Source organism: Microcaecilia unicolor, chromosome 6 (genome assembly GCF_901765095.1).
Source record: "Microcaecilia unicolor chromosome 6, aMicUni1.1, whole genome shotgun sequence".
NCBI classification, from domain to species: Eukaryota; Metazoa; Chordata; class Amphibia; order Gymnophiona; family Siphonopidae; genus Microcaecilia; species Microcaecilia unicolor.
In genome coordinates this window covers 321,785,692-321,813,348 of record NC_044036.1, presented here as the reverse complement: position 1 = coordinate 321,813,348, position 27,657 = coordinate 321,785,692, and the positions used below count along the sequence as shown (strand labels likewise).

General features: G+C 52.1%; 1 protein-coding gene across 1 annotated transcript in view; it reads left to right on the top strand.

Annotated features, from left to right (window-relative positions):
- Positions 1 to 27,657, top strand: part of MBTD1 (mbt domain containing 1) — a 109,153-nt gene that overhangs the window by 24,720 nt on the left and 56,776 nt on the right. Inside the window, exons 11-13 of the mRNA XM_030206862.1 lie at positions 13,702 to 13,757; positions 22,741 to 23,392; positions 24,480 to 25,318. Of these exons, the coding sequence (XP_030062722.1) occupies positions 13,702 to 13,757; positions 22,741 to 23,392; positions 24,480 to 25,318 (1,547 nt within the window). The remainder of the gene's footprint in view (positions 1 to 13,701; positions 13,758 to 22,740; positions 23,393 to 24,479; positions 25,319 to 27,657) is intronic.

The window sequence follows — 27,657 nt, the reverse complement described above, 5'->3', positions numbered from 1 at the left end:
TTTCACACATCTTATGCTTATATATGAAGATAGTATGTTTCCCGTATAAACTCATTTTTGAAAAAAAAAATGTATTCTTCAATTGTTTCTGGTCTCTGCAGCTACGTATTTCTAGTTTTAGATCTGTAAATCAAAGTATTAATTTTGCTTATGGATTTATTGGAGGTTGCTATATATATCATTCTCCGAGGACAAGCAGGCTGCTTGTTCTCACTGATGGGTGACGTCCACGGCAGCCCCTCCAATCGGAAACTTCACTAGCAAAGTCCTTTGCTAGCCCTCGCGCGCCCGCGCATGCGCGGCCGTCTTCCCGCCCGAAACCGGCTCGAGCCGGCCAGTCTTCTTTTGTCCGCACTCGGTACGGTCGTGTTTTCGCCGTGTCGAGCCCCGGAAAGTCGACCTCGCGCGTCCAATTTGTTTGAACGTGTTTTTTTCCTTCGGGAAAGTTTTGTACCTAGTCGGGAAGTGCTCCGGAAACCCCCCGCCGGGTTTCGTGTAAATCCTCCCCGTACTTCCAGCTTTTTTGCCCCGGTAAGTTTTCTTTCGTCGTCGGGGTAGGCCTTTTTTTCGGCCTCGGTCGAGATTTTTTCTCCCTCTAAATTTGGTGCTTCGAATTTCGCCATTTCGGCTTTTGATTTCGCCGGCGTGATTTTTCCGCCCATGACATCGAAGCCTTCCAGCGGCTTCAAGAAGTGCACCCAGTGCGCCCGGGTTATCTCGCTCACTGATCGACACTCGTCGTGTCTTCAGTGTCTGGGGGCCGAGCACCGCCCTCAGAACTGCAGTCTGTGTTCCCTGCTTCAAAGGCGGACTCAGGTAGCGAGACTAGCCCAGTGGAACGTGTTGTTCTCGGGCTCTTCGTCGGCATCGGCACCGGGATCTTCGAGTGCATCGACGTCGTCAGCGTCCAGACCATCTTCCTCGGCCGCCCCTGCATCGAGTGCATCGAGGCATCGGGCCTCTGCATCGGCGCCGAGACATCGGATAGCTGCATCGACGTCGGTGGTACCAGGACCTCGTCTGCTGATGTCGTCGGACGGTGGTGCATCGGGTGGAGTGCAGGTGAGGGCTGTCCATTCCCCTGCTGGTGGCGGTGAGCCCTCGGGTGGGTCTCCGCCTACCCTGAGGGCTCCTGCGGTACAGCCCCCCCGAGATCGACCTTCTTCAGTCTCGGCCCCGAGGAAGCGACGAGTGGATTCGACGTCCTCCTCGTCGGTGCCGGGGAGCTCCGGTGACATGCTTCGGAAGAAATCGAAGAAGCATCGACACCGGTCTCCTCCCCGTGTCGGCACCGAGAGCTCTGGGTCGCCGAGGGATTCGGCACCCAGCAGGCATCGGCACCGAGAGGACCGCTCACCCTCTGTTCAGGAGGTGTCGATGCGCTCCGCTCTGGACAGCCCGGAACAGCCTCCACGCCCGGAACAGGTACTGACGTCGACGCCTGCATCGACCTCTCAGCCTTTCTCTGCAGCCGCTCTAAACGAGAGCCTCCGGGCCGTTCTCCCAGAGATTCTGGGAGAGCTGTTGCGCCCTACCCCTCCGGTACCGGCGGTGCTTGCGCCACCGGTACCGTCGAGCGTGGCGCCGGCTGGCCCATCGCCCAGGTTGAGGTCCCCGACGTCGGTACCGCGTGCGGTACCGACCGCGGCCACCTCCCAGGAAGGCTCCCCGACTACGTCGGCGGAGGGAGCTTCGCCGATGCGGGCGAGGGAGTCTACCTCTCGACGCCCCCATCGTGGACAGGGTTCCACGGAGTCGAGCAGGGCGAGGTTGCAGACACAGGTCCGTGAACTTGTGTCTGACACCGAGGGTGAGGCCTCGTGGGAGGAAGAGGAAGATCCCAGATATTTCTCTGACGAGGAGTCTGGGGGTCTTCCGTCTGATCCCACTCCCTCTCCTGAGAGACAGCTTTCTCCTCCCGAGAGTCTGTCTTTTGCCTCCTTTGTCCGGGAGATGTCTACGGCCATCCCCTTCCCGGTGGTTGTGGAGGACGAGCCCAGGGCTGAAATGTTTGAGCTCCTGGACTATCCTTCTCCACCTAAGGAAGCGTCCACTGTTCCCTTGCACCATGTCCTGAAGAAGACATTGCTTGCGAACTGGACAAAACCATTAACTAATCCCCACATTCCCAAGAAGATCGAGTCCCAGTACCGGATCCATGGGGACCCAGAGCTGATGCGCACTCAGTTGCCTCATGACTCTGGAGTTGTGGATTTGGCCCTAAAGAAGGCTAAGAGTTCTAGGGAACATGCTTCGGCGCCCCCGGGCAAGGACGCTAGAACCTTAGACTCCTTTGGGAGGAAGGCCTACCATTCCTCTATGCTCGTGTCCAAGATCCAGTCTTACCAGCTCTACACGAGCATACACATGCGGAATAATGTGCGGCAGTTGGCGGGCTTGGTTGATGCTCTTCCCCCTGAGCAAGCCAAGCCTTTTCAGGAGGTGGTCAGGCAGCTGAAGGCGTGCAGAAAATTCCTGGCCAGAGGAGTTTATGACACTTTTGATGTTGCGTCCAGGGCCGCTGCTCAAGGTGTGGTGATGCGCAGGCTCTCATGGCTGCGTGCCGCCGACCTGGAGAATAGAGTCCAGCAGCGGATTACGGACTTGCCTTGCCGTGCGGATAACATTTTTGGCGAAAAAGTCGAGCAGGTGGTAGAGTCTCTCCACCAGCGGGACACCGCATTCGACAAGTTCGCCCGCCGGCAGCCTTCAGCTTCTACCTCTACAGGTAGACGATTTTTCGGGGGAAGGAAGACTGTTCCCTATACTTCTGGCAAGCGTAGGTACAATCCTCCTTCCCGACAGCCTGCGGCCCAGGCTAAGCCCCAGCGCGCTCGCTCTCGTCAGCAGCGTGCGAATCAGCAAGGCCCCGCGGCTCCCCAGCAAAAGCAAGGGGCGAGCTTTTGACTGGCTCCAGCAGAGCATAGCCGACATCCAAGTGTCAGTGCCGGGCGACCTGCCTGTCGGAGGGAGGTTGAAAGCTTTTCACCAAAGGTGGCCTCTTATAACCTCCGATCAGTGGGTTCTCCAAATAGTCCGGCAAGGATACACCCTCAATTTGGCCTCTCAACCTCCAAATTGTCCACCGGGAGCTCAGTCCTACAGCTTCCAGCACAAGCAGGTACTTGCAGAGGAACTCTCCGCCCTTCTCAGCGCCAATGCGGTCGAGCCCGTGCCATCCGGGCAAGAAGGGCTGGGGTTCTATTCCAGGTACTTCCTTGTGGAAAAGAAAACAGGGGGGATGCGTCCCATCCTAGACCTAAGGGCCCTGAACAAATATCTCGTAAAAGAAAAGTTCAGGATGCTTTCCCTGGGCACCCTTCTCCCCATGATTCAGCAAAACGATTGGCTATGCTCTCTGGACTTGAAGGATGCCTACACACACATCCCGATACTGCCAGCTCACAGACAGTATCTGCGATTTCAGCTGGGCGCACGCCACTTCCAGTACTGTGTGCTACCCTTTGGGCTCGCCTCTGCGCCCAGGGTGTTCACAAAGTGCCTAGCTGTGGTAGCAGCGGCGCTTCGCAGGCTGGGGGTGCACGTGTTCCCATATCTCGACGATTGGCTGGTGAAGAACACATCCGAGGCAGGAGCCCTGCAGTCCATGCAGATGACTATTCGCCTCCTGGAGCTACTGGGGTTTGTGATAAATTACCCAAAGTCCCATCTTCTCCCAGTGCAGAAACTCGAATTCATCGGAGCCCTGCTGGATTCTCGGACGGCTCGCGCCTATCTCCCAGAGGCGAGGGCCAACAACTTGTTGTCCCTCGTCTCGCGGGTGCGAGCGTCCCAGCAGATCACAGCTCGGCAGATGTTGAGATTGCTGGGCCACATGGCCTCCACAGTTCATGTGACTCCCATGGCCCGCCTTCACATGAGATCTGCTCAATGGACCCTAGCCTCCCAGTGGTATCAGGCCGCCGGGGGTCTAGAGGACGTGATCCACCTGTCCACGAGTTTTCTCGAATCCCTGTATTGGTGGACGATTTGCTCCAATTTGACTCTGGGACGTCCCTTCCAAATTCCTCAGCCTCAAAAAGTGCTGACCACGGATGCGTCTCTCCTGGGATGGGGAGCTCATGTCGATGGGCTTCACACCCAAGGAAGGTGGTCCCTCCAAGAAAGCGATCTACAGATCAATCTTCTGGAGTTGCGAGCGATCTGGAACGCTCTGAAGGCTTTCAGAGATCGGCTGTCCCACCAAATTATCCAAATTCAGACAGACAATCAGGTTGCCATGTACTATGTCAACAAGCAGGGGGGCACCGGATCTCGCCCCCTGTGTCAGGAAGCCGTCAGCATGTGGCTCTGGGCTCGCCGTCAAGGCATGGTGCTCCAAGCCACATATCTGGCAGGCGTAAACAACAGTCTGGCCGACAGGTTGAGCAGGATTATGCAACCTCACGAGTGGTCGCTCAATTCCCGTGTGGTGCGACAGATCTTCCAGGCGTGGGGCACCCCCCTGGTGGATCTCTTCGCATCTCAAGTGAACCACAAGGTCCCTCAGTTCTGTTCCAGGCTTCAGGCCCACGGCAGACTGGCGTCGGATGCCTTCCTCCTGGATTGGGGGAAAGGTCTGCTGTATGCTTATCCTCCCATTCCTCTGGTGGGGAAGACTTTGTTGAAACTCAAGCAAGACCGAGGCACCATGATTCTGATTGCTCCCTTTTGGCCGCGTCAGATCTGGTTCCCTCTTCTTCTGGAGTTATCCTCCGAAGAACCGTGGAGATTGGAGTGTTTTCCGACCCTCATCACGCAGGACGAAGGGGCTCTGCTGCATCCCAACCTCCAGTCCCTGGCTCTCACGGCCTGGATGTTGAGGGCGTAGACTTTGCCTCTTTGGGTCTGCCAGAGGGTGTCTCCCGCATCTTGCTTGCTTCCAGGAAAGACTCCACTAAGAGAAGTTACTTCTTTCATTGGAGGAGGTTTGCCGTCTGGTGTGACAGCAAGGCCCTAGATCCTCGCTCTTGTCCTACACAGACCCTGCTTGAATACCTTCTCCACTTGTCTGAGTCTGGTCTGAAGACCAACTCCGTAAGGGTTCACCTTAGTGCAATCAGTGCATACCATTACCAAGTGGAAGGTAAGCCGATCTCAGGACAGCCTTTAGTTGTTCGCTTCATGAGAGGTTTGCTTTTGTCAAAGCCCCCTGTCAAGCCTCCTACAGTGTCATGGGATCTCAATGTCGTTCTCACCCAGCTGATGAAACCTCCTTTCGAGCCACTGAATTCCTGCCATCCGAAGTACTTGACCTGGAAGGTCATTTTCTTGGTGGCAGTTACCTCGGCTCGTAGAGTCAGTGAGCTTCAGGCCCTGGTAGCCCAGGCCCCTTACACCAAATTTCATCACAACAGAGTAGTCCTCCGCACTCACCCTAAGTTTCTGCCAAAGGTTGTGTCGGAGTTCCATCTGAACCAGTCAATTGTCTTGCCAACATTCTTTCCCCGTCCTCATTCCTGCCCTGCTGAACGTCAGCTGCACACATTGGACTGCAAGAGAGCATTGGCCTTCTATCTGGAGCGGACACAGCCCCACAGACAGTCCGCCCAATTGTTTGTTTCTTTTGATCCCAACAAGAGGGGAGTGGCTGTAGGGAAACGCACCATATCCAATTGGCTAGCAGATTGCATTTCCTTCACTTACGCCCAGGCTGGGCTGGCTCTTGAGGGTCATGTCACGGCTCATAATGTTAGAGCCATGGCAGCGTCGGTAGCCCACTTGAAGTCAGCCACCATGGAGGAAATTTGCAAAGCTGCGACGTGGTCATCTGTCCACACATTCACATCTCATTACTGCCTGCAGCAGGATACCCGACGTGACAGTCGGTTCGGGCAGTCAGTTCTTCAGAACCTGTTTGGGCTTTAGGATCCAACTCCACCCCCCGAGGGCCCTGTTTGTTCTGTTCCAGGCTGCACTCTCAGTTAGTTGGTAAATTTTTTAGGTCAATCTCAGTTATGTCCTCGCCGTTGCGAGGCCCAATTGACCAATGTTGTTGTTTTGAGTGAGCCTGGGGGCTAGGGATACCCCATCAGTGAGAACAAGCAGCCTGCTTGTCCTCGGAGAAAGCGAATGCTACATACCTGTAGAAGGTATTCTCCGAGGACAGCAGGCTGATTGTTCTCACAAACCCGCCCGCCTCCCCTTTGGAGTTGTGTCTTCCCTTGAAGTGTATTGTCTTGCTACATACTGGACTGGCCGGCTCGAGCCGGTTTCGGGCGGGAAGACGGCCGCGCATGCGCGGTGCGCGCGGGCGCGCGAGGGCTAGCAAAGGACTTTGCTAGTGAAGTTTCCGATTGGAGGGGCTGCCGTGGACGTCACCCATCAGTGAGAACAATCAGCCTGCTGTCCTCGGAGAATACCTTCTACAGGTATGTAGCATTCGCTAAATCTGATTAAGGACCCCTTTCCATATCATCATGCTGATCAATCCATAGACTGGTGGGTTGTGTCCATCTACCAGCAGGTGGAGATAGAGAGCAAACTTTTGCCTCCCTATATGTGGTCATGTGCTGCCGGAAACTCCTCAGTATGTTCTCTATCTCAGCAGGTGGTGGTCACACACAGCAGCAGCTCTGGCTAGGCCTCCAAGCCTAATTTTTAGGTTTTGTTGAGTGCCTGGGGTTGAGGGCTCTTCTTGAGCAAGTGCAAACCTGGTGGCGCCAGGTCCCTCCTTTTCTCCCCCCTCCCGCTGGCTCCGTTGAAAAAAAAAAAATGTTTTTTGAACGTCCTTAAAGGCGTTTATTTCGACGTTTATTTAAACGTTTATTGCAGCTACTCACTGGGACACCAGGTCGTTACAGCTCGGAACGGAAAGCAGGTAATTTTTACCTTTTATAGCGGGCAGGGGGTTCCCCGATTGGTCTCCACGTGGCCTATGGCGTCAGAGGGCGAGGGCGCAAAGAGTCGCTCCCCGGATCGCGTGTGCGCTTCTAGAGGGGATGCGGGGGTCTTAAAGTCTGATCGCCCTTGTTGGGTGACAGTTTCGTGACCGATGAGTGTCCCGGTCCTTCCTTCGGTGTGGCGGTTTTTCCCGCCATAAACGCCCATCCCCCGCGGCTCGCCTCCGCCATATTGGCCGGCCACGCGGCTCGGACGGCTTCTTCTTGGGCCGCCCTTGAGGTGGGAGACATTGATGCCATGAACGCCCTTAATTTGGGCGACGGCACAAAAGCGGCTAAAGTTAAGCGCCGTTTTTCCCGCGCGGCTCCTTCGTGGAGTGTCGCGCCGGACGCCATCTTGGATGCGCAGCATGTCTCTCCCCCGCTCTTGCGAGCGCCGGTTGAGGGTGCGTCTAGGGCTGTAGCCCAGGCTGCGGAAGTGCACAGTCTGGGGGGTTTCTTCCCCGAGTTTGTTTTGCTCCTGCATCAGGCCTCCCTTATGCAAAACGCTGCCCCTGCTCCCTCGTCTGGTAAAGAGGTTGAGGCCCCGGAGGTAAACGCCTTCGGGTTGATTCCCAGGCCTTGGAGGACTTTGTCTCCTCCGATGTAGATGAGGGCAGCGTATCTGAGTTCTCCCAACGGTCCTTTGCGGATTCCTTGGAGGAGACGGATCCCCGCTCGGATGGAGCGGATGACCCCTCTGCAGCGCGGCTCTTTAGCTCAGAGGATTTGCCCAACCTGTTAATGCAGGCCATGGGCATTTTGAAGATTTCCTCTCCGGAGGACGTCTCTCCCTCAGCCCCTGTTGGCTCTGCCATTATGCTGGGGACGAAGCGCCCGCATAGAACCTTCCACGTGCATGATGCCATGCACACCTTAATTTCGGCTCAATGGGATGTCCCGGAAGCGAGCCTTAAAGTGGCTAGGGCTATGTCCCGCCTCTATCCTTTGCCTGAAAGTGAACGTGAGGCCTATCTGTGGCCTACCATGGATTCTTTAATCACTGCGGTGACTAAGAAAACGGCGTTGCCGGTGGAAGGTGGCACGGCCCTAAAGGACGCCCAAGACAGAAGATTGGAGGCGGCCTTAAGGTCGTCCTTTGAGGCGGCTGCTTTAAGTTTGCAGGCCTCAGTTTGCGGTTGCTATGTGGCCAGGGCGTGCCTGTCTATGGTGCAGCGGGCTTCCCCCTCGGATCATTCCTTGAGGGCTGATTGGCCGGCCCTGGAATCGGGCTTAGCCTATTTGGCAGACTTGCTGTATGATGTCTTGAGGGCCTCAGCTAAAGGCATGGCTCAGACAATCTCTGCGCGGCGGTGGCTTTGGCTGAAGCATAGGTCTGCTGACCACGCCTATAAATCCCGCCTGGCTAGATTGCCTTTTAAAGGCAAGCTGCTCTTTGGGGTCGAGCTGGACAAAATCGTGACCGATTTCGGCACGTCTAAGGGCAAGAAGTTACCAGAGGTCAGGGCTCGGGCTAGTGCTCGCCCCGGTACCTCCAGAGGACGGTTTCAGGAAGCCCGTCGGTACCGCCCGGGCAGGTCGGGCTCCTCTGCCCCCTCTTCCTTCAAGAGGAACTTCTCCCCCAAGCAGCATTCCTTTCGCAGAGACCGCCGTCCCGGAGGTGCGCCCTCCGGTCCTCCCCTAGGGTCTTGTACCCAATGACGGGGCCTTGGTCCACGCCCCAGTGCAGATTGGAGGACGGCTGTCCTCGGTTCTGGACGAGTGGACCACAATAACTTCAGACGCTTGGGTGCTGGAAGTCATCAGAGACGGCTACAAGCTAGAGTTCTGCCGACCCTTAAGAGACGGGTTTGTACTCTCTCCCTGCAAGTCTCCGGTCAAAGCTGTGGCAGTGCAGCAGACCTTGGACAATCTGATCCGCCTGGGTGCGGTCGTTCCAGTGCCAGAAAATCAGCTTGGCAAGGGACGTTACTCCATTTACTTTGTGGTACCAAAGAAAGGAGGTTCTGTACGGCCTATCCTCGACCTCAAAGGGGTCAATCAGGCACTTTCGCATGGAGACCCTCCGCTCTGTTATAGCGGCAGTGAAGGCAGGAGAGTTCCTGGCATCCTTGGACATCTAGGAAGCGGACTTGCATATTCCCATCTGGCCTCCTCATCAACGCTTTCTGCGTTTTGCAGTACTGGGCCGACACTTCCACTTCAGAGCCCTCCCGTTCGGGTTGGCTACTGCTCCGCAGACCTTCTCCAAAGTAATGGTGGTCATCGCGGCCTTCCTGAGGAAGGAAGGAGTACAAGTCCATCCTTATCTGGACGACTGGTTGATCCGAGCCCCCTCTTATGCAGAGTGCGGCAAAGCTGTGAACCGGGTGGTTGCTCTTTTGAGCTCCCTGGGGTGGATCATCAACTGGGAGAAAAGCCAGCTGCGCCCAACTCAGTCCCTGGAGTATCTGGGAGTTCGATTCGACACCCAAGTGGGCAGAGTGTTCCTGCCAGACAATCGGAATGTCAAGCTTCAGGCTCAGATGGACCAGTTCCTAGTAGCCGCTCCTCTTCGGGCTTGGGACTATGTGCAGCTGTTGGGCTATGACAGCCACGATGGAAGTAGTGCCCTGGGCCAGGGCTCATATGAGACCACTACAACACTCTCTGCTGCAGCGCTGGACTCCGATGTCGGAGGAGGATTATGCTGTGCGCCTTCCCTTGGACCCAGCAGTGCGCAAGGCGCTGAGCTGGTGGACGCAGACAGACAAGTTGTCTGCAGGAATGCCTCTGGTGACCCCGGAGTGGATTGTCGTCACGACGGACGCCTCTTTGTCGGGCTGGGGAGCCCACTGCTTGGGAAGGACAGCGCAGGGGCTCTGGTCTCCTGCAGAGGCAAAGTGGTCTATCAACCTCCTGGAACTCAGAGCCATTCGGTTGGCGCTTTTGGAGTTCATCCCGGTACTGGCGTTGAAGCCTGTACGGGTCCTGTCGGACAATGCCATGGCTGTGGCCTATGTCAACCGCCAGGGAGGTACCAAGAGCGCCCCTCTAGCCAAGGAGGCCATGAATCTATGCCAGTGGGCGGAAGCGAACCTGGAACAGCTGTCAGCGGCCCACATTGCCGGGGTCATGAATGTCAAGGCGGACTTTCTCAGTCGCCATACCTTGGAGCCCGGAGAGTGGCAGCTATCTGCTCAGGCGTTCTTGGACATCACGAAGCGCTGGGGCCAGCCGAGCCTAGATCTGATGGCGTCATCGGCCAATTGCCAACTGCCGCGCTTTTTCAGCAGAGGACGGGACCCTCGATCCCTGGGAGAGATGCTCTTCTCCAACAGTGGCCGACACAAGAGATTCTCTATGTGTTCCCGCCCTGGCCCATGTTGGGCAGGGTGCTAGACCGGGTGGCAAAGCATCCGGGCCGGATAATCCTGGTGGGTCCGGATTGGCCCAGACGTCCCTGGTATGCGGACTTGATCAGGCTCTCAGTGGACGAACCTCTGCGGCTGCCAGTGGAGCAGGGCCTGTTACATCAGGGTCCCGTGGTGATGGAGGATTCCTCCCCCTTTGGTCTTACGGCCTGGCTATTGAGCGGCAGAGTCTGAGGAAGAAGGGCTTCTCAGACAAGGTCATCGCCACTCTGCTGAGAGCGAGGTAGCGCTCTACTTCTACTGCTTACACCAGGGTTTGGCGTACCTTTGCAGCGTGGTGTGAAGCAGGTTCACTTTCTCCATTTACTGCTCCAATTTCTTCAGTGCTGGCGTTCCTGCAAGAAGGTCTGGAGAAAGGCCTGTCGCTCAGTTCCCTGAAAGTCCAGGTAGCGGCCCTGGCTTGCTTCAGGAGCCGCCTGAAGGGTGCTTCCCTGGCTTCGCAGCCAGATGTGGTGCGTTTCCTCAAGGGAGTTAATCACCTGCGCCCTCCTCTGCACTCAGTGGTGCCTGCGTGGAATCTCAACCTGATGCTAAGAGCCTTGCAAAAGCCGCCTTTTGAACCCTTGTCGAGGGCATCTCTGAAAGACCTGACGTTGAAAGCAGTCTTTTTGGTGGCTATCACTTCAGCCAGAAGAGTTTCCGAGCTCCAGGCACTCTCTTGTCGAGAGCCTTTTTTGCAGTTCACTGAGGCAGGAGTGACTATTCGCACAGTGCCTTCCTTCCTACCCAAGATTGTTTCTCGCTTCCATGTGAGTCAGCAGCTCTGTCTCCCTTCCTTTCGTAGGGAGGACTACCCAGAAGAGTATTCTGCTCTCAAATATCTGGATGTGAGACGGGTCGTCATCAGATACTTGGAAGTGACCAATGATTTCCGGAAATCGGATCATCTGTTTGTCCTGTTTGCAGGTCCTCGTAAGGGTCTGCAGGCTGCTAAGCCTACAGTGGCAAGATGGGTCGAGGAAGCCATGGCAGCGGCTTATGTGGCCGCGGGGAAGGTGCCGCCTATCCAGCTGAAGGCTCACTCCACTAGAGCTCAGGCGGCCTCGATGGCAGAGGCCGGGTCCGTCTCCTTGGCAGAGATATGCAAGGCGGCAACTTGGGCATCGGCCCATACATTCTCCAAGCATTACCGCTTGACTGTGGCTGCTCGGGCGGAGGCCCGGTTTGGAGCTTCAGTGTTGAGGTCAGGGATTTCAATGTCCCGCCCTGGGTGAGTACTGCTTCGGTACATCCCACCAGTCTATGGATTGATCAGCATGATGATATGGAAGGTAAAATTATGTATCATACCTGATAATTTTCTTTCCATTAATCATAGCTGATCAATCCATAGCCCCTCCCAGATATCTGTACTGTTTATATTCTGGTTGAATTTTAGGTTCAAGTTTAGTCTTCAGTTCCTTCAGGAGGACTTCGTGTTCAAGTTTTTTCACTTGGATTCTTCAAGAGTTGAGACGAGTTTGTGTTACAGTGAGCTGCTGCATTCCTCTCCCCTCCGTTTTACGGGGCTGGATTGAGACTTAAATTCTGCCGGCACTCCCTCCCGCTTCGTGCGGCTGTAGGGCAGCTTTGTACCCCTCCCGCTTCGGCGGTGTTAGGGTCAGTCAGCTCCTCCCGCGGTTGCGGTTGCAGGATAAGCCAGATCCCCCCGCATCGGCGGGTGTGGTGTCCCTCCCCCGCTCCGCGGGGATGAGCTGGACGGATTCCCCTCCCCCACTCGTGTGGGGATGAGCTGGGTTAATTCCCCTCCCCCGTTTCGGCGGTGGTGAGCTGGGCAGAGTGTCCCTTTGTGGGTGTAATTCTCTAAGTGCTGAGTCCTGCGGATGGAGCTTTGATATCGACATACTGAGGAGTTTCCGGCAGCACATGACCACATATAGGGAGGCAAAAGTTTGCTCTCTATCTCCACCTGCTGGTAGATGGACACAACCCACCAGTCTATGGATTGATCAGCTATGATTAATGGAAAGAAAATTATCAGGTATGATACATAATTTTACCTTTACCAAGCAGCGGTAAAAGGGATTCTGTGGTGGCATTGGCGAGCCAAGGTCCCCTTTTACTGCCACCCAAGAAAAGGAAAATCCAGGTGGGGGACGGAAGTGGCCCTATGGTAAGTGAAACACTTGCCACACAGCCATGTGGAGCCCTTACTGCCTCCTATTTATTTATTTATTTTGTGCCATTTATATCCCACATAATGCCAAACAAGTTTGAGTTCAATGTGGCTTACAATAAACAGTATAGGATACATAACATAATAATGCATAAGAAAGTAATTTGTTGTAAGAATCCAATTTTACAATACAGTATCATAAACATACTGGGATATCTATGGATGTTTAACATTTAGAAAATCTTTTATGAGAAATTGTACATGAAGCAAAGAGAAAGTTAATGGCAAATAGAGTAATAACCAATTCAGGTAATAATTAGATGTTTGAGATATGGTTGTTCTTTGTGAGGGTTTGTTTGAATAGGAACGATTTGAGGATTTTGCGGAATCTAGCATATTCCTGTATATTTCTTCTTTTGGGTGGTAAGGAGTTCCACCATTTGGTTCCTAGGTAAGTGAAGTCTGCAGAGTGGACAGTTTTGTAGATCACTTTTTTGCAGTTTGGGAGATGTAGTCTGAGATAATTTCTTGCCTCATATTTAGTGTTTCTTTGAGATAAGTTTATTAATGGTACCATATAGTCTGGAGCTGTGCCATTTAGGATTTGAAAGCTAAAGGTACATGATTTGAAGGTGATTCTCGCTTTGGTTGGAAGCCAGTGTAATTTGATTAAAAAAGGGGAGGCACTTTCAAAAAGAGAGATTTTATATATGAACCTGGCTGCAGTGTTTTGAGCTGTTTGGAGTTTTTTCAACAGGTACATCCTTACAGCCAGCATATATGACATTACAGTAATCGAATTGGGATAATGTTAATGATTGTACCAATAGTCTGAATGTTTCTGATGAGAAATAGGGTCTGATCCTTTTTAGTTTCCAAAGATTTAGGAAGCAGTAGGGGCTCCAGTGGGTAACTGGGCAGTGCAGCTGGGCACGACCCCGGCACTAGAAAATACGAAACTATTTTCTAGCGCCCTAGTTGCCGCAAGCCAGATTCCGGAACTACCGCCGGGATCCTGAGCAAGCCCGGCAGTAGGCTCCTAAATAATGTGTAGTAATGTTTTTTTCCTATTTTGTCTTTCTACATAAACACGTCTGATACATCTATCTCTTAATTATGTCTGAGATCATGTGCTCTCATCTCCTGAAAAATGATCTAATTAACAGTTGTTTCCCAGACTAATTTTGGGTGACATTTTCAGTCCCAGATTTGATGCTCACATTCCTCCACAACCTAAGAAAAAAAAACAGATTATTATTTCTAAGCATTTTAAATAATTTTTGTGCAAAAGGACTTCAAAACGTTAACATTTATGAGCTTCTTCTTGTAGATATTTCAAAAAAGCAGGATGGACATTATGATGGACCACCACACTTATTTGCTAAAGTAAGAAATTAAGCTTTACATTTTTTATTGTTTCCTAAGCTACACTAAGGTTTTGCACCTAATGCATGCTAACAGTTAAGGCACATTGGATGCAAAACCTCAGCTTAACTGTTGGGGGCATTCCTTAAAGGAAGGCAGTCATGCAGTTAACACAAATTGATTGCTAGCACGCATCAACAGCATAGCAGATAATGCAGAATGCAATTAACTACATCTCTGGAGGTATGAAGGCGTAGTTTCAAAGCACTTAGACTTACAAAGTTATGTTGCTCTGCAACTTTGTAGTCTAAATGCTTTGAAAATATGCCTCATAGTAATGTATGGAATTTTGTAAGTCTAAATGCTTTGAAAATGTTACCTCAACATATTCTTTAACTGCCTTTACCACGTCTTCTGATAGGAGTTGCCAAAATAAGATGTTTAATGCTGCAGTTAGTGCACAGTAACAGTTAACACATTTTGAAAGGCCTTTTAGAAAAGGACATGCAGGGACATGCAGCAAGGAATTCCAACATGCAAATCAAGACCTGGAATTCTCACACTTATTTTACAAGAGGCTCTGCAAATGTAAAGCCACTTGTAAAACAGGAGCAAGGCAGTTCCAGCCCCTCCGCACGTCCAGAAGGAGTAGTGATTTTTTAAAAAGCTAAATGGGGGGGGGGGGGAAACGTGTCTCCCTATCCCTCCCCACATAAACATGAGAGCAGCTTTCTAAAATTGCTGCTCCTTGATCCCAGTATCTGTGTGCTTCCTCCCTATCACAGCACCACCTTGACGCATGCCTCCCCACCCCTCCCTAGCACCATCCAACAGTCGTCCCCCTCACCCCTGACAAACATCACCATGCTTAACAAAACCTCCCCACCCCACCCCCAAGGCCCTTGCTGTAATTGAGAATTTTTAAGATTACAAAATGAAATCACTCATTCAGTTTTTGGGTGGAAAAATTCCATGTCAGATATTGCAGTTTTCAAGCTTATCTACCCTGGTACAAAAACCACGTGTATTTTTTTGACCTGTGGGTTCATGTTTCCTTTGAAAATTGCAACAGGTACAAAGTGCATGTTGTCAGTTGTATTGCATTTTATGTGGGTAAAATTGTTACTTGCTAAGTGTATGTATAGATTTGAAAATGCATCTCTACATGCACGTTTCCTCCCTTGATGTAGTCGCCATTGGCGTAGCCAGGAGAGCAGCCGCTCCCCCAAATGGACTTTGGACGGCGCTGGCACCTATTTTTCAGGTGGTCCGTTGTGCCTACGCAGTGTGCACACCTCTCCACTCCCCCTGGTGTTACACTTCTGGTAATCACACCCCTGAGACCTTTCATTTTAATGCTAAAAAAAAAAAAACCCCACACATGCAGACTTCTATCTGCATTCGGGCTTGGGAGTTTTTTCAGACAGCCTATTCACATAGTTAAAATTGTTTGTCTAAGGATATCGGTGTGAAAATTGGTCTCTGGGGGGGGGGATTAATTTTCATACATGCACACAAATGCTAACCCTCGCCGGCCTGCACCCAAGATCTGCTCAAACCCTGTAAACCTGGGCATGTACAGGGTATATATGCATTTGACTATCTGTGTACTGAGTGGGCAGTTTTATAAGTCTATTTCTACACTTCACTATTGCTCTGGGGTCCTTTTACTAAGCTGCACTAAGAAATGGGCTTCACACACCGGTGGGCCTTCAAAAAGACATTTTTCAGTTTGTTTTATTAATGGCTGTGCACTAATGTTAGTTTCCTTAGCGTCCCTCCGGACCGGCCCAGGATTGGACTGATGGGTTGTGCACGCCTACCAGCAGGTGGAGACTGAGAAAAAAACTCTGACTCTAGAGAGCCAATGAGAGCCCTGGTCATGTGACCCTAGCCTCTGTATTTTCTCAGTCTCCCAGCAGGTAGGACGTGAGCCTATTAGTCTCTCTTTTTGGTATTTGTAGATATTTTCTTTATTGGTTCTTCTGTGCCCAGGAATTTTATTGAGGTCATTCCTGATACTAAGTGCCTTAGTGTTCAGCCTCTGGGGTGTTAAACTCGGGTGCCCCGAGTCCCTCCCCCCTATTTCCTCCCCATCTCCCTTCTGGTGTATCCTCACACAGCTTTATTAATAACTAAGGGAAGGGCTACCCTTTCATTGTAAAGGAGTATTCCATATCATCAAGCTGATCAATCCATAGACTGGTGGGTTGTGTCCATCTACCAGCAGGTGGAGATAGAGAGCAAACTTTTGCCTCCCTATATGTGGTCATGTGCTGCCGGAAACTCCTCAGTATGTTCTCTATCTCAGCAGGTGGTGGTCACACACAGCAGCAGCTCTGGCTAGGCCTCCAAGCCTAATCCTTAGGTTTTGTTGAGGCCTGGGGTTGAGGGCTCTTTTGAGCAAGTGCAAACCTGGTGGTGCCAGGTCCCTCCTTTTCTCCCCCCTCCCGCTGGCTCCGTTTAAAAAAAAAAAAAAAAAAAATTTTTAAACGTCTTTAAAGGCGTTTAATTCGACGTTTCTTTAAACGTTCATTGCAGCTACTCACTGGGACACCAGTTCGTTACAGCTCGGAGCGGCAAGCAGGTAATTTTACCTTTTTATAGCGGGCAGGGGGTTCCCCGATTCTTCTCCTCGTGGCATATGGCGTCGGAGGGCGAGGGCGCAAAGGGTCGCTCCCCGGATCGCTGGAGCGCTTCTAGAGGGGATGCGGGGGTTTTACAACCTGATTCGCCCTTGATGGGTGACAGTTTAGTGACCGATGAATGTCCCGGTCGTTCCTCCGGCGTGGCGGTTTTTCCCGCCATAAACGCCCATCCCCCGCTCCTCGCCTCCGCCATCTTGGCCGGCCACGCGGCTCGGACGGCTTCTTCGTGGGCCGCCCTTGAGGTTGGAGACATTAATGCCATGAACGCCCTTAATTTGGGCGACGGCACAAGCGGCTAAAGTTAAGCGCCGTTCTTCCCGCGCGGCTCCTTCGCGGAGTTTCGCGCCGGACGCCATTTTGGATGCGCAGCATGTCTCTCCCCCGCTATTGCGAGCGCCGGTTGAGAGTGCGTCTAGGGCTGTTGCCCAGGCTGCGGAAGTGCACAGTCTGGGGGGTTTCTCCCCCGAGTTTGTTTTGCTGCTGCATCAGGCTTTCCTCATGCAAAACGCTGCCCCTGCTCCCTCTTCTGATAAAGAGGTTGAGGTTCCCAGAGGTAAACGCCCTCGGGTTGATTTCCAGGCCTTGGAGGACTTTGTCTCCTCCGATGTAGATGAGGGCAGCGTGTCTGAGGTCTCCCAACGGTCCTTTGCGGATTCCTTGGAGGAGATAGATCCCCGCTCGGATGGAGCGGATGACCCCTCTGCAGCGCGGCTTTTTAGCCCAGAGGATTTGCCCAACCTGTTTTTACAGGCCATGGACACTTTGAAGATTTCCTCTCCGGAGGACGTCTCTCCCTCAGCCCCTGTTGGCTCTGCCATTATGCTGGGGACGAAGCGCCCGCCTAGATCCTTCCACGTGCATGATGCCATGCACACCTTAATTGCGGCTCAATGGGATGTCCCGGAAACGAGCCTTAAAGTGGCTAGGGCTATGTCCCGCCTCTATCCTTTGGCTGTGAGTGAACGTGAGGCCTATCTGTGGCCTACCGTGGATTCTTTAATCACTGCGGTGACTAAGAAAACGGCGTTGCCGGTGGAAGGTGGCACGGCCCTAAAGGACGCCCAAGACAGAAGATTGGAGGCGGCCTTAAGGTCGTCCTTTGAGGCAGCTGCTTTAAGTTTGCAGGCCTCAGTTTGCGGCTCCTATGTGGCCAGGGCGTGCCTGATTATGGTGCAGCGGGCTTCCCCCTCGGATCTTTCCTTGAGGGCTGATTGGCCGGCCCTGGAATCGGGCTTAGCCTATTTGGCAGACTTGCTGTATGATGTCTTGAGAGCCTCAGCTAAAGGCATGGCTCAGACAGTCTCTGCGCGGCGGTGGCTTTGGCTGAAACATTGGTCTGCTGACCACGCCTCTAAATCCCGCCTGGCTAGATTGCCTTTTAAAGGCAAGCTGCTCTTTGGGGTCGAGCTGGACAAAATCGTGTCCGATCTCGGCACGTCTAAGGGCAAGAAATTACCAGAGGTCAGGGCTCGGGCTAGTACTCGTCCCGGTACCTCCAGAGGACGGTTGCTGGAAGCCCGTCGGTACCGCCCGGGCAAGTCGGGTTCCTCTGCCCCCTCTTCCTTCAAGAGGAATTTCTCCCCCAAGCAGCATTCCTTTCGCAGAGACCGCCGTCCCGGAGGTGCTCCCTCCGGTCCTCCCCCAGGGTCTCGTACCCAATGACGGGGCCTTGGTCCACGCCCCAGTGCAGATTGGAGGACGGCTGTCCTCATTTCTGGGCGAGTGGACCACTATAACTTCAGACGCGTGGGTGCTGGAAGTCATCAGAGACGGCTACAAGCTAGAGTTCTGCCAACCCTTAAGAGACGGGTTTGTACTCTCTCCCTGCAAGTCTCCGGTCAAGCTGTGGCAGTGCAGCAGACCTTGGACAACCTGATCCGCCTGGGTGCGGTCGTTCCGGTGCCAAAAAATCAGATTGGCAAGGGACGTTACTCCATTTACTTTGTGGTTCCAAAGAAAGGAGGTTCTGTCCGGCCTATCCTCGACCTCAAAGGGGTCAATCGGGCCTGGAAAGTGAGGCACTTTCGCATGGAGACTCTCCGCTCTGTTATAGCGGCAGTGAAGGCAGGAGAGTTCTTGGCTTCCTTGGACATCAAGGAAGCGTACCTGCATATTCCCATCTGGCCTCCTCTCCAACGCTTTCTGCGTTTTTCAGTCCTGAGACGACACTTCCAGTTCAGAGCCCTCCCTTTCGGGTTGGCTACTGCTCCGCGGACCTTTTCCAAAGTAATGGGGGTCATAGCGGCCTTCCTGCTAAAGGAAGGAGTACAAGTCCATCCTTATCTGGACGACTGGTTGATCCGAGCCCCCTCTTATGCAGAGTGCGGCAAAGCTATGGACCGGGTAGTTGCTCTTGTGAGCTCCCTGGGATGGATCATCAACTGGAAGAAGAGCCAGCTGCGCCCGACTCAGTCCCTGGAGTATCTGGGAGTTCGATTCGACACCCAAGTGGGCAGAGTGTTCCTGCCAGACAATCGGATTGTCAAGCTTCAGGCTCAGGTGGACTAGTTCCTAGTAGCCTCTCCTATTCGGGCTTGGGACTACATGCAGCTGTTGGGCTCTATGACGGCCACGATGGAAGTAGTGCCCTGGGCCAGGGCTCATATGAGACCACTACAGCTATCTCTGCTGCTGCGCTGGACTCCGATGTCGGAGGATTATGCTGTGCGCCTTCCCGTGGACCCAGCAGTGCGCAAGGCGCTGAGCTGGTGGACGCAGACAGACAAGTTGTCTGCAGGATTGCCTCTGGTGACCCCGGAGTGGATTGTCGTCACGACAGACGCCTCTTTGATGGGCTGGGGAGCCCACTGCTTGGGAAGGACAGCGCAGGGGCTCTAGTCTCCTGCAGAGGCAAGTGGTCTATCAACCTCCTGGAACTCAGAGCCATTCGGTTGGTGTTATTGGAGTTCATCCCGGTACTGGTGTTGTAGCCTGTACGGGTCCTGTCGGACAATGCCACGGCTGTGGCCTATATCAACCGCCAGGGAGGTACCAAGAGCGCCCCTCTAGCCAAGGAGGCTATGAGTCTTTGCCAGTGGGCGGAAGCGAACCTGGAGCAGCTTTCAGCGGCCCACATTGCCGGAGTCATGAATGTCAAGGCGGACTTTCACAGTCGCCATACCTTGGAGCCCGGAGAGTGGCAACTATCTGCTCAGGCGTTCTTGGACATCACGAAGCGCTGGGGCCAGCCGAGCCTAGATCTGATGGCGTCATCGGCCAATTGCCAAGTGCCGCGCTTTTTCAGCAGAGGACGGGACCCTCGATCCCTGGGAGTAGATGCTCTTCTCCAACAGTGGCCGACACAAGAGCTCCTCTATGTGTTCCCGCCCTGGCCCATGTTGGGCAGGGTGCTAGACCGGGTGGCAAAGCATCCCGGCAGGGTAATCCTGGTGGGTCCGGATTGGCCCAGACGTCCCTGGTATGCGGACTTGATCAGGCTCTCAGTCGACGATCCTCTGCGGCTGTCAGTGGAGCAGGGCCGGTTACATCAGGGTCCCGTGGTGATGGAGGATCCCTCTCCCTTTGGTCTTACGGCCTGGCTATTGAGCGGCAGCGTCTGAGGAAGAAGGGCTTCTCAGACAAGGTCATCGCCACTATGCTGAGAGCGAGGAAACGCTCTACTTCTACTGCTTACGCCAGGGTTTGGCGTATCTTTGCAGCATGGTGTGAAGCAGGCTCACTTTCTCCCTTCACTGCTCCAATTTCTTCAGTGTTAGCGTTCCTGCAAGAAGGTCTGGAGAAAGGCCTGTCGCTCAGTTCCCTTAAAGTCCAGGTAGCGGCTCTGGCTTGCTTCAGGGGCCGCCTGAAGGGTGCTTCCCTGGCTTCGCAGCCAGATGTGGTGCGCTTTCTCAAGGGAGTTAATCACCTGCGCCCTCCTCTGCACTCAGTGGTGCCTGCGTGGAATCTCAACCTGGTGCTAAGAGCATTGCAGAAGCCGCCTTTTGAACCCTTGTCGAGGGCATCTCTGAAAGACCTGACGTTGAAAGCAGTCTTTTTGGTGGCTATCACTTCAGCCAGAAGAGTTTCCGAGCTCCAGGCGCTCTCATGTCGAGAGCCTTTTCTGCAGTTCACTGAGGCAGGAGTGACTATTCGCACAGTGCCTTCCTTCCTGCCCAAGATTGTTTCTCGCTTCCATGTGAATCAGCAGCTCTGTCTCCCTTCCTTTCGTAGGGAGGACTACCCAGAGGAGTACTCTGCTCTTAAATATCTGGATGTGAGACGAGTCATCTTCAGATACTTGGAAGTGACCAATGATTTCCGGAAATCGGATCATCTGTTTGTCCTGTTTGCAGGTCCTCGTAAGGGTCTGCAGGCTGCTAAGCCTACAGTGGCAAGATGGGTCAAGGAAGCCATTGCAGCGGCTTATGTGGCCGCGGGGAAGGTGCCGCCTATCCAGCTGAAGGCTCACTCCACGAGAGCTCAGGCGGCCTCGATGGCAGAGGCCGGATCCGTCTCCTTGGAAGAGATATGCAAGGCGGCAACTTGGGCTTCGGCTCATACATTCTCCAAGCATTACCGTTTGACTGTGGCTGCACGGGCGGAGGCCCGGTTTGGAGCTTCAGTGTTGAGGTCAGGGATTTCAATGTCCCGCCCTGGGTGAGTACTGCTTCGGTACATCCCACCAGTCTATGGATTGATCAGCTTGATGATATGGAAGGTAAAATTATGTATAATCATACCTGATAATTTTCTTTCCATTAATCATAGCTGATCAATCCATAGCCCCTCCCAGATATCTGTTCTGTTTTTATTCTGGTTGCATTTCAGGTTCAAGTTTAGTCTTCAGTTATTTCAGAAAGACTTCGTGTTCAAGTTCTTTCACTTGGATTCTTCAAGAGTTGAGACGAGTTTGTGTTACAGTGAGCTGCTGCATTCCTCTCCCCTCCGTTTTACGGGGCTGGATTGAGACATAAATTCTGCCGGCACTCCCTCCCGCTTCGTGCGGCTGTAGGGCAGCTTTGTACCCCTCCCGCTTCGGCGGTGTTAGGGTCAGTCAGCTCCTCCCGCGGTTGCGGTTGCAGGATAAGCCAGATCCCCCCGCATCGGCGGGTGTGGTGTCCCTCCCCCGCTCCGCGGGGATGAGCTGGACGGATTCCCCTCCCCCACTTGTGTGGGGATGAGCTGGGTTAATTCCCCTCCCCCGTTTCGGCGGTGGTGAGCTGGGCAGAGTGTCCCTTCGTGGGTGTAATTCTCTAAGTGCTGAGTCCTGCGGATGGAGCTTTGATATCGACATACTGAGGAGTTTCCGGCAGCACATGACCACATATAGGGAGGCAAAAGTTTGCTCTCTATCTCCACCTGCTGGTAGATGGACACAACCCACCAGTCTATGGATTGATCAGCTATGATTAATGGAAAGAAAATTATCAGGTATGATTATACATAATTTTACCTTGCCTTTGGGAGAGGCAGCCAGTACTTTAAAAAAAAAAAAAAAAAGAACTGAACAGCTGAGTAAGCTATCTGTTCCCCGCTGACTTAACGAGCAGGCAGCTCTGTCAGGCAGCTCTGTCTTTTCAACTCTGTGTGGGTTTCAGCACCTGTTTAAAAAAAAAAAAAAAAAAAAGAGCTACGAGATAGGGGAAGCGAACTAAGGCAAGCCAGTGCCCTTTTAGTGTTTTATTGCTCCTGTCAGCCCTCGGGTTTTTAGCTGCTAAATAGGCTGTTTAAAAAGGCGCGAACCGCGTTGCTGCTTTCTCGCGAGTGCTCGCTTGTTGCCGCTATGGCGGAAAAGTTGAAAAGATGTGCAGTGTGTCAGCGTCGGGGAGTTAATGCCGCCGGCGCCTGTAAATTTTGTATGGCGCTTGACATGCCCGCCGTTTCTCTTCCTCCGCTGGTTTTGTCTTCGGTTCCGTCGGGTTTTTCGATTTCGCCGTCGCGCTCCCTCGCTCCTAGTTCGGAGGCCTCTGGCTTAGTTCTTGAAGCGCCCGCGGCGAAAGTGGCGCGAACGGCGGCCATTTTGTCTCCTGCTCCTTCAACGTCGGGTGCCGCGTCTGGCCCTTTAAACTCCGCGATTTTGGGAGATCTCAATACGGAGGTCCTGGTACATTCGACAGCCACTCAGGGAGGAGGTTTTCCCCCTGAGTTTGTTATTCAGATGTACCAGGCCTTCCTGATGCAGCGAGAGGGGCCAGCAGCGGGGCTGGCAGGGGCTACAGCGGGGCTGTCGGGCTATGGGCAGTTCGGTTCCTACTGCAGCTAAGCCTAGGACATGTGAGTTTCCTTCAGATCTGGTACCAGAGCATAGTTCAGACATGCCTTTTTTGGAGGAAGAGGAAGACTTAGGACCGGCACTTAATGAGCTGGCTTGGGAGGATCCTTCCTCTTTAGATCCTGACACTGTTCCTTTGGGCCAGGGGGAAGATCCCTCGGTGGCTAGAGTGTTTCATAAGGAAGATTTACAGGATCTTATTGCTATGGTGGCTACTACTTTAAATTTTGATGATCAGCCTCCAGCTTCACAAGTCCGTAATGTTGATTTGTTGGTTAAGGGCTCTAGGGCTTCCAGCAAGACCTTCCCTATGCATGAGGACATTTGGGATGTCATTAAAGCACAGTGGGAGGTTCCGGATGCTGCTTTTCGGCCTACTAGATCTATGTCTCGTTTATATCCAGTGCCCGAAGCTGATAAAGCACTTCTTAAGCTCCCAGTGGTTGATGCTGTGGTCTCTGCGGTTACTAAACGCAACACAGTCCCAGTAGATGGAGGAATGGCGCTTAAAGATACTCAAGACAGGCGTTTGGATTCTCTTTTGAAGCATAATTTTGAGGTTTCCTCTCTGGCAGTGCAGGCGGCCATTTGCGGATCTTTAGTGGCCAGGGCCTGTTTTCGTTGGGCCGAGAGAGTCCTGGATAGATCTTCGGATGATCTTGCAGCTATAGATGTTGAGGTGGCAAAGATTGAAACGGGCTCTGCTTTTTTAGCCGATGCCCTATATGACCTGTTGAGGGCATCTTCTAAATCTTTGGCACTGGGAGTTGCAGCTCGCCGCTCTCTTTGGTTGAAAGGTTGGTCGGCAGATGCGGCCTCCAAATCTAAGTTAAGTAAATTTCCCTTTAGGGGTTCATTTTTGTTTGGAGAGGATTTGGACAAATTGGTTCACTCCCTAGGAGACTCTAAGGTGCCTCGTCTCCCTGAAGATCGGCCTCGCCTTTCCGGTCGGGGTGCCTTGTTTGGACGTGGTAGGCTAAGGTCTTTCCGTAGATTTCAGCCTGATAAACCTTCGCAGCCTCAGAGATCGCGTTTCTTTACCAGGAACCAGTCCTTTCGAGGCTACCGCAGAGGAGGCAGATTCTCAAGCGGCAATTTTCGCTCCCCTGCGCGTACTTCCCAATGAAGGTGTGAGGGCCCCTTCTCTGGTACCTGTCGGAGCTCGGCTTTCTCAGTTTTATCAAAGGTGGGCCCACATTACATCAGATCAGTGGGTCTTGGAGGTGGTTCGAGACGGATATGCCTTAGAATTTGCAAGGCCTATTTCAGACGCCTTTCTAGAGTCTCCCTGTCGTTCTCCACTCAAAGCGCGTGCGGTTCGGGAGACTCTGCAAAGGCTCTTAGATCTTCAGGCGATTTATCCAGTTCCTCCTGCCGAGTACAAGCAAGGTCGGTATTCCATTTACTTTGTGGTGCCCAAAAAGGAGGACTCCCATCGTCCTATTCTCGACCTCAAAGCTGTCAATCGCGCTCTCAAGGTCACCAGTTTCCGGATGGAGACCCTTCGGTCAGTCATAGTAGCAGTGCGCAAGGGAGAGTATTTAACAGCCTTGGACCTGACAGAGGCCTATTTGCATATTCCCATTCGTCCTGCTCACCACAAGTTTTTGCGTTTTGCAATTCTAGGCCGGCATTATCAGTTTCGCGCTCTGCCTTTCGGCCTGGCGCCGGCGCCGCGCACATTTACCAAAGTGATGGTCGTGGTTGCAGAGGCTCTCAGGAAGGAAGGGATTTTGGTTCATCCCTACCTGGACGACTGGTTGATAAGGGCAAAGTCTTATCAAGAAAGTTGTCAGGTCACGGAGCGAGTAGTAACGTTCCTGCAGTCCCTAGGTTGGGTGGTGAACATAGCCAAGAGCCGTTTGGTTCCCTCTCAGTCTCTAGAGTATTTGGGGGTCACCTTCGATACTGCGAGGGGTCGAGTTTTTCTTCCGCAGGGCAGAATCCTAAAGCTCCGGTCTCAGGTTCTGAATTTGATGCATCGGAAAGTACCGTGTGCTCGAGACTATCTTCAGGTTCTCGGTTCCATGGCTGCCTCGATAGAAGTAGTTCCCTGGGCCAGAGCTCACATGAGATCTCTTCAGTGGTCTCTTCTGACCCGGTGGTCTGCTCAGACAGATTCCCTTCTGATGAGACTGCCTTTGAGGCTCCGGGAGCGAATCTCTCTGTTTTGGTGGCTACGGATACAGAATCTCACTGTGGGGATGCCGTTGGAGCCTCCGCGGTGGATACCTCTAACAACAGATGCCAGTCTCCGGGGCTGGGGAGCTCATTGCCTGGACAAGTGGGCCCAGGGCCTCTGGTCGCCGCTGGAAGCAGTTCAATCCATCAACTTTCTGGAGACCAGGGCAATTCGGTTAGCTCTGCTGCACTTCGGTTCTCTTCTGGAGGGCACAGCTGTGCGAGTTCTCTCGGACAACGCCTCGGCAGTAGCCTACATCAACCGCCAGGGAGGTACGAGGTGCCGTCTACTGTGTCGGGAAGCGGAGAGTCTCCTGGCGTGGGCGGAGATTCACCTCACGGCCATCTCAGCCTCGCATGTGGCAGGAGTGGACAACGTGCAAGCAGACTTCCTCAGTCGTCACACTCTCGATCCCGGGGAATGGGCTCTGAGCGATCGGGCGTTTCAGTTGATAGTACAGCGCTGGGGTCTTCCAGTACTAGATCTCTTCGCCTCCAGGCTCAACTCCAAAGTTCCTCGCTTCTTCAGTCGCCGAAAAGATGTAAGGGCGGCAGGGGTAGACGCCCTCTTGCAGCAATGGCCCTCCGGCCTTCTTTACGCATTTTCTCCATGGCCACTAATAGGGCGTCTCCTTCAGAAGATCGAAGACCACAGGGGGCCGATCATTTTGGTGGCACCGGACTGGCCTCGGCGTCCCTGGTACGCGGATCTCCAGCGTCTGTCCGTGGCGTCTCCTCTTCGTCTTCCGGCACACAAGGCTTTGCTGGTTCAAGGACCAGTTAATCAATAGGTGTCACTGTTCAGCAATTGCTGAGACTCCATCTCCCCCACTAGGGTCTACCAATAGTGCCTCTGTAGCATCCCCAGTCTTGGTCAACCCTATAATCAAAATCTGTTTCTGGGAATTGATCCTGGCTCCTGTATAGTACTCCACTGTGGCACCGGGACAGTAGGCCACAGTGGAGTAAAACTCAACTAAGAAAGTAAGCTTCTTCTGATTTATATCTTCCTTCTCTACAGTAATGGTGAAATTGATTTTAGATTTTTTTTTATTCTTTCCAATCCAAAAGATGTTGAAAAGTCATAATGGGCTGAAAATGTCTGGGGGCAAAACAGCAATTTGAATATTGAATAAAGTGAGACCAAATTTGGCATGGTGGGGGAGAGAGAGAAACCAGTGAAAAGGTATCATGAAGTTTGACTATAGGCCAGATCAGACCGGGGATTCCAGAGAAACAGGATCCCCAAATACTGGCCTAATACATTCCTCCAGGAGAAGCATTTCCAGCTTGTGCAGCGTTTGCAGAATCTTTGATACAGTGAGACATAGCAGTTAGGAAATTGCTCCTTTCAAATTGTCTCTTCCCTCTTCTCTGCAACCAGTCTCTCTCTCTGTCTGGAAATAATTCCTTAGGCTGTGCTTTAAATGCTGTCCGCACCATACCCCTATCTCTGATGGCCTGCCTCTTAGTTAAAAGACAAACCAACAAAAGGTGGAGGTGACCAAAAACACAAATGCCCAAGATTGTAAATAAAAGTCAATAGGCTAGTGATAATAGCGCCCAACAAATTTGTTCATCCATGATGGTTAAACGTCAATCCAACTAAGACCCAACACGGCGGTGTTTCGGCGCACAAGCCTTCTTCAGGGGTCCTATGTATGTTGCAAATATGGATAACGGGAGGTCAAAACCAAAGTAAGGATAACCATAACAGTCTAAGCAGCATAAACTTTCAAGCCCCACATAGAGGTTAGTACGTTATTCAAAGGCCAAGGAGGGTCCAAAAAAGGAAGAGGAACATATAGGGTGAGGCAAAAAAAAAAAAAGTAACCCCTTACAGTTTTTTACAGTTTTCTCAGCAGCCACTTTGAATTTGAACGAGAAATTTTATGTACTTATTTAGTCATACTTATATATATATTATTATTAAACAACATTTGATTAGTTTAAGCTATGTTGATATTACTGGCATTTTAGTGTTACTATCTAGCAGTTTTTGTGCATTAAAAATGTTCAAACTAAAACACAGTAAAACAATGTCATTCAAACAATACAATTAACAGTATGTTGGAATTTTGCAGTCACACCAACACATTTTCTTCACAGTGCTGAGCTTACAGTTATTGAGATGATACACAGCCAGTCACCTTTGCTCTGAAACCTTGTTCACCCAGTGTCAGGATTCTGATTTTGTCTGACACCTTGTCCATGATTGCTTTCCGATCCCAAAAAAGAAATGATCTGTAAATTATCATATCAAGTGCAAATTATTCAAACTCAAATTATTATTTACAAAAGCCTTCATCACTGTGACATAATTAGAGTAAGCTGGCACCCCGTTTTTTTGTTTGTTTTTTTTCAAATAATGGTAGTTTTACAGTACAAGCAAAAACACCAGAAGAACCTACCTTTGCGACCACATGGTCACAACAACTTCCCTGTACCTACTGCTGTTGGTGTGAGGTATTTGCAGCTGATAGAGCTCAAATTTTGATGGCATATTACCATCTGAGTTACATATAGTCCAGTACATGGTGTTTGTCATTGGTTCAATGCACCATACTTGGAGATACAATCATTTTGGCCCCTATCGAGTCTAGCCTTATTTACGTTAAAAACGTTTTTATTATTACCTTAGTACTCTGATGTTTGCAGCTTTGAGGCATATTTTCAAAGCACTTAGCCTTCCAAAGTTCCATAGAAACCTATGGAACTTTGGAAGGCTAAGTGCTTTGAAAATGTGCCTCTTTGTCACCTTCACTATGTTTACTAGTTTTACAGTGCAAACATTTTTCAATGCACGATAATCGCTGGAGTCCTGTCTTGCCACTCCTTTATTCTTGAAGCCTTCTTGTCAAAAGGGAACCAAGGCATGCGA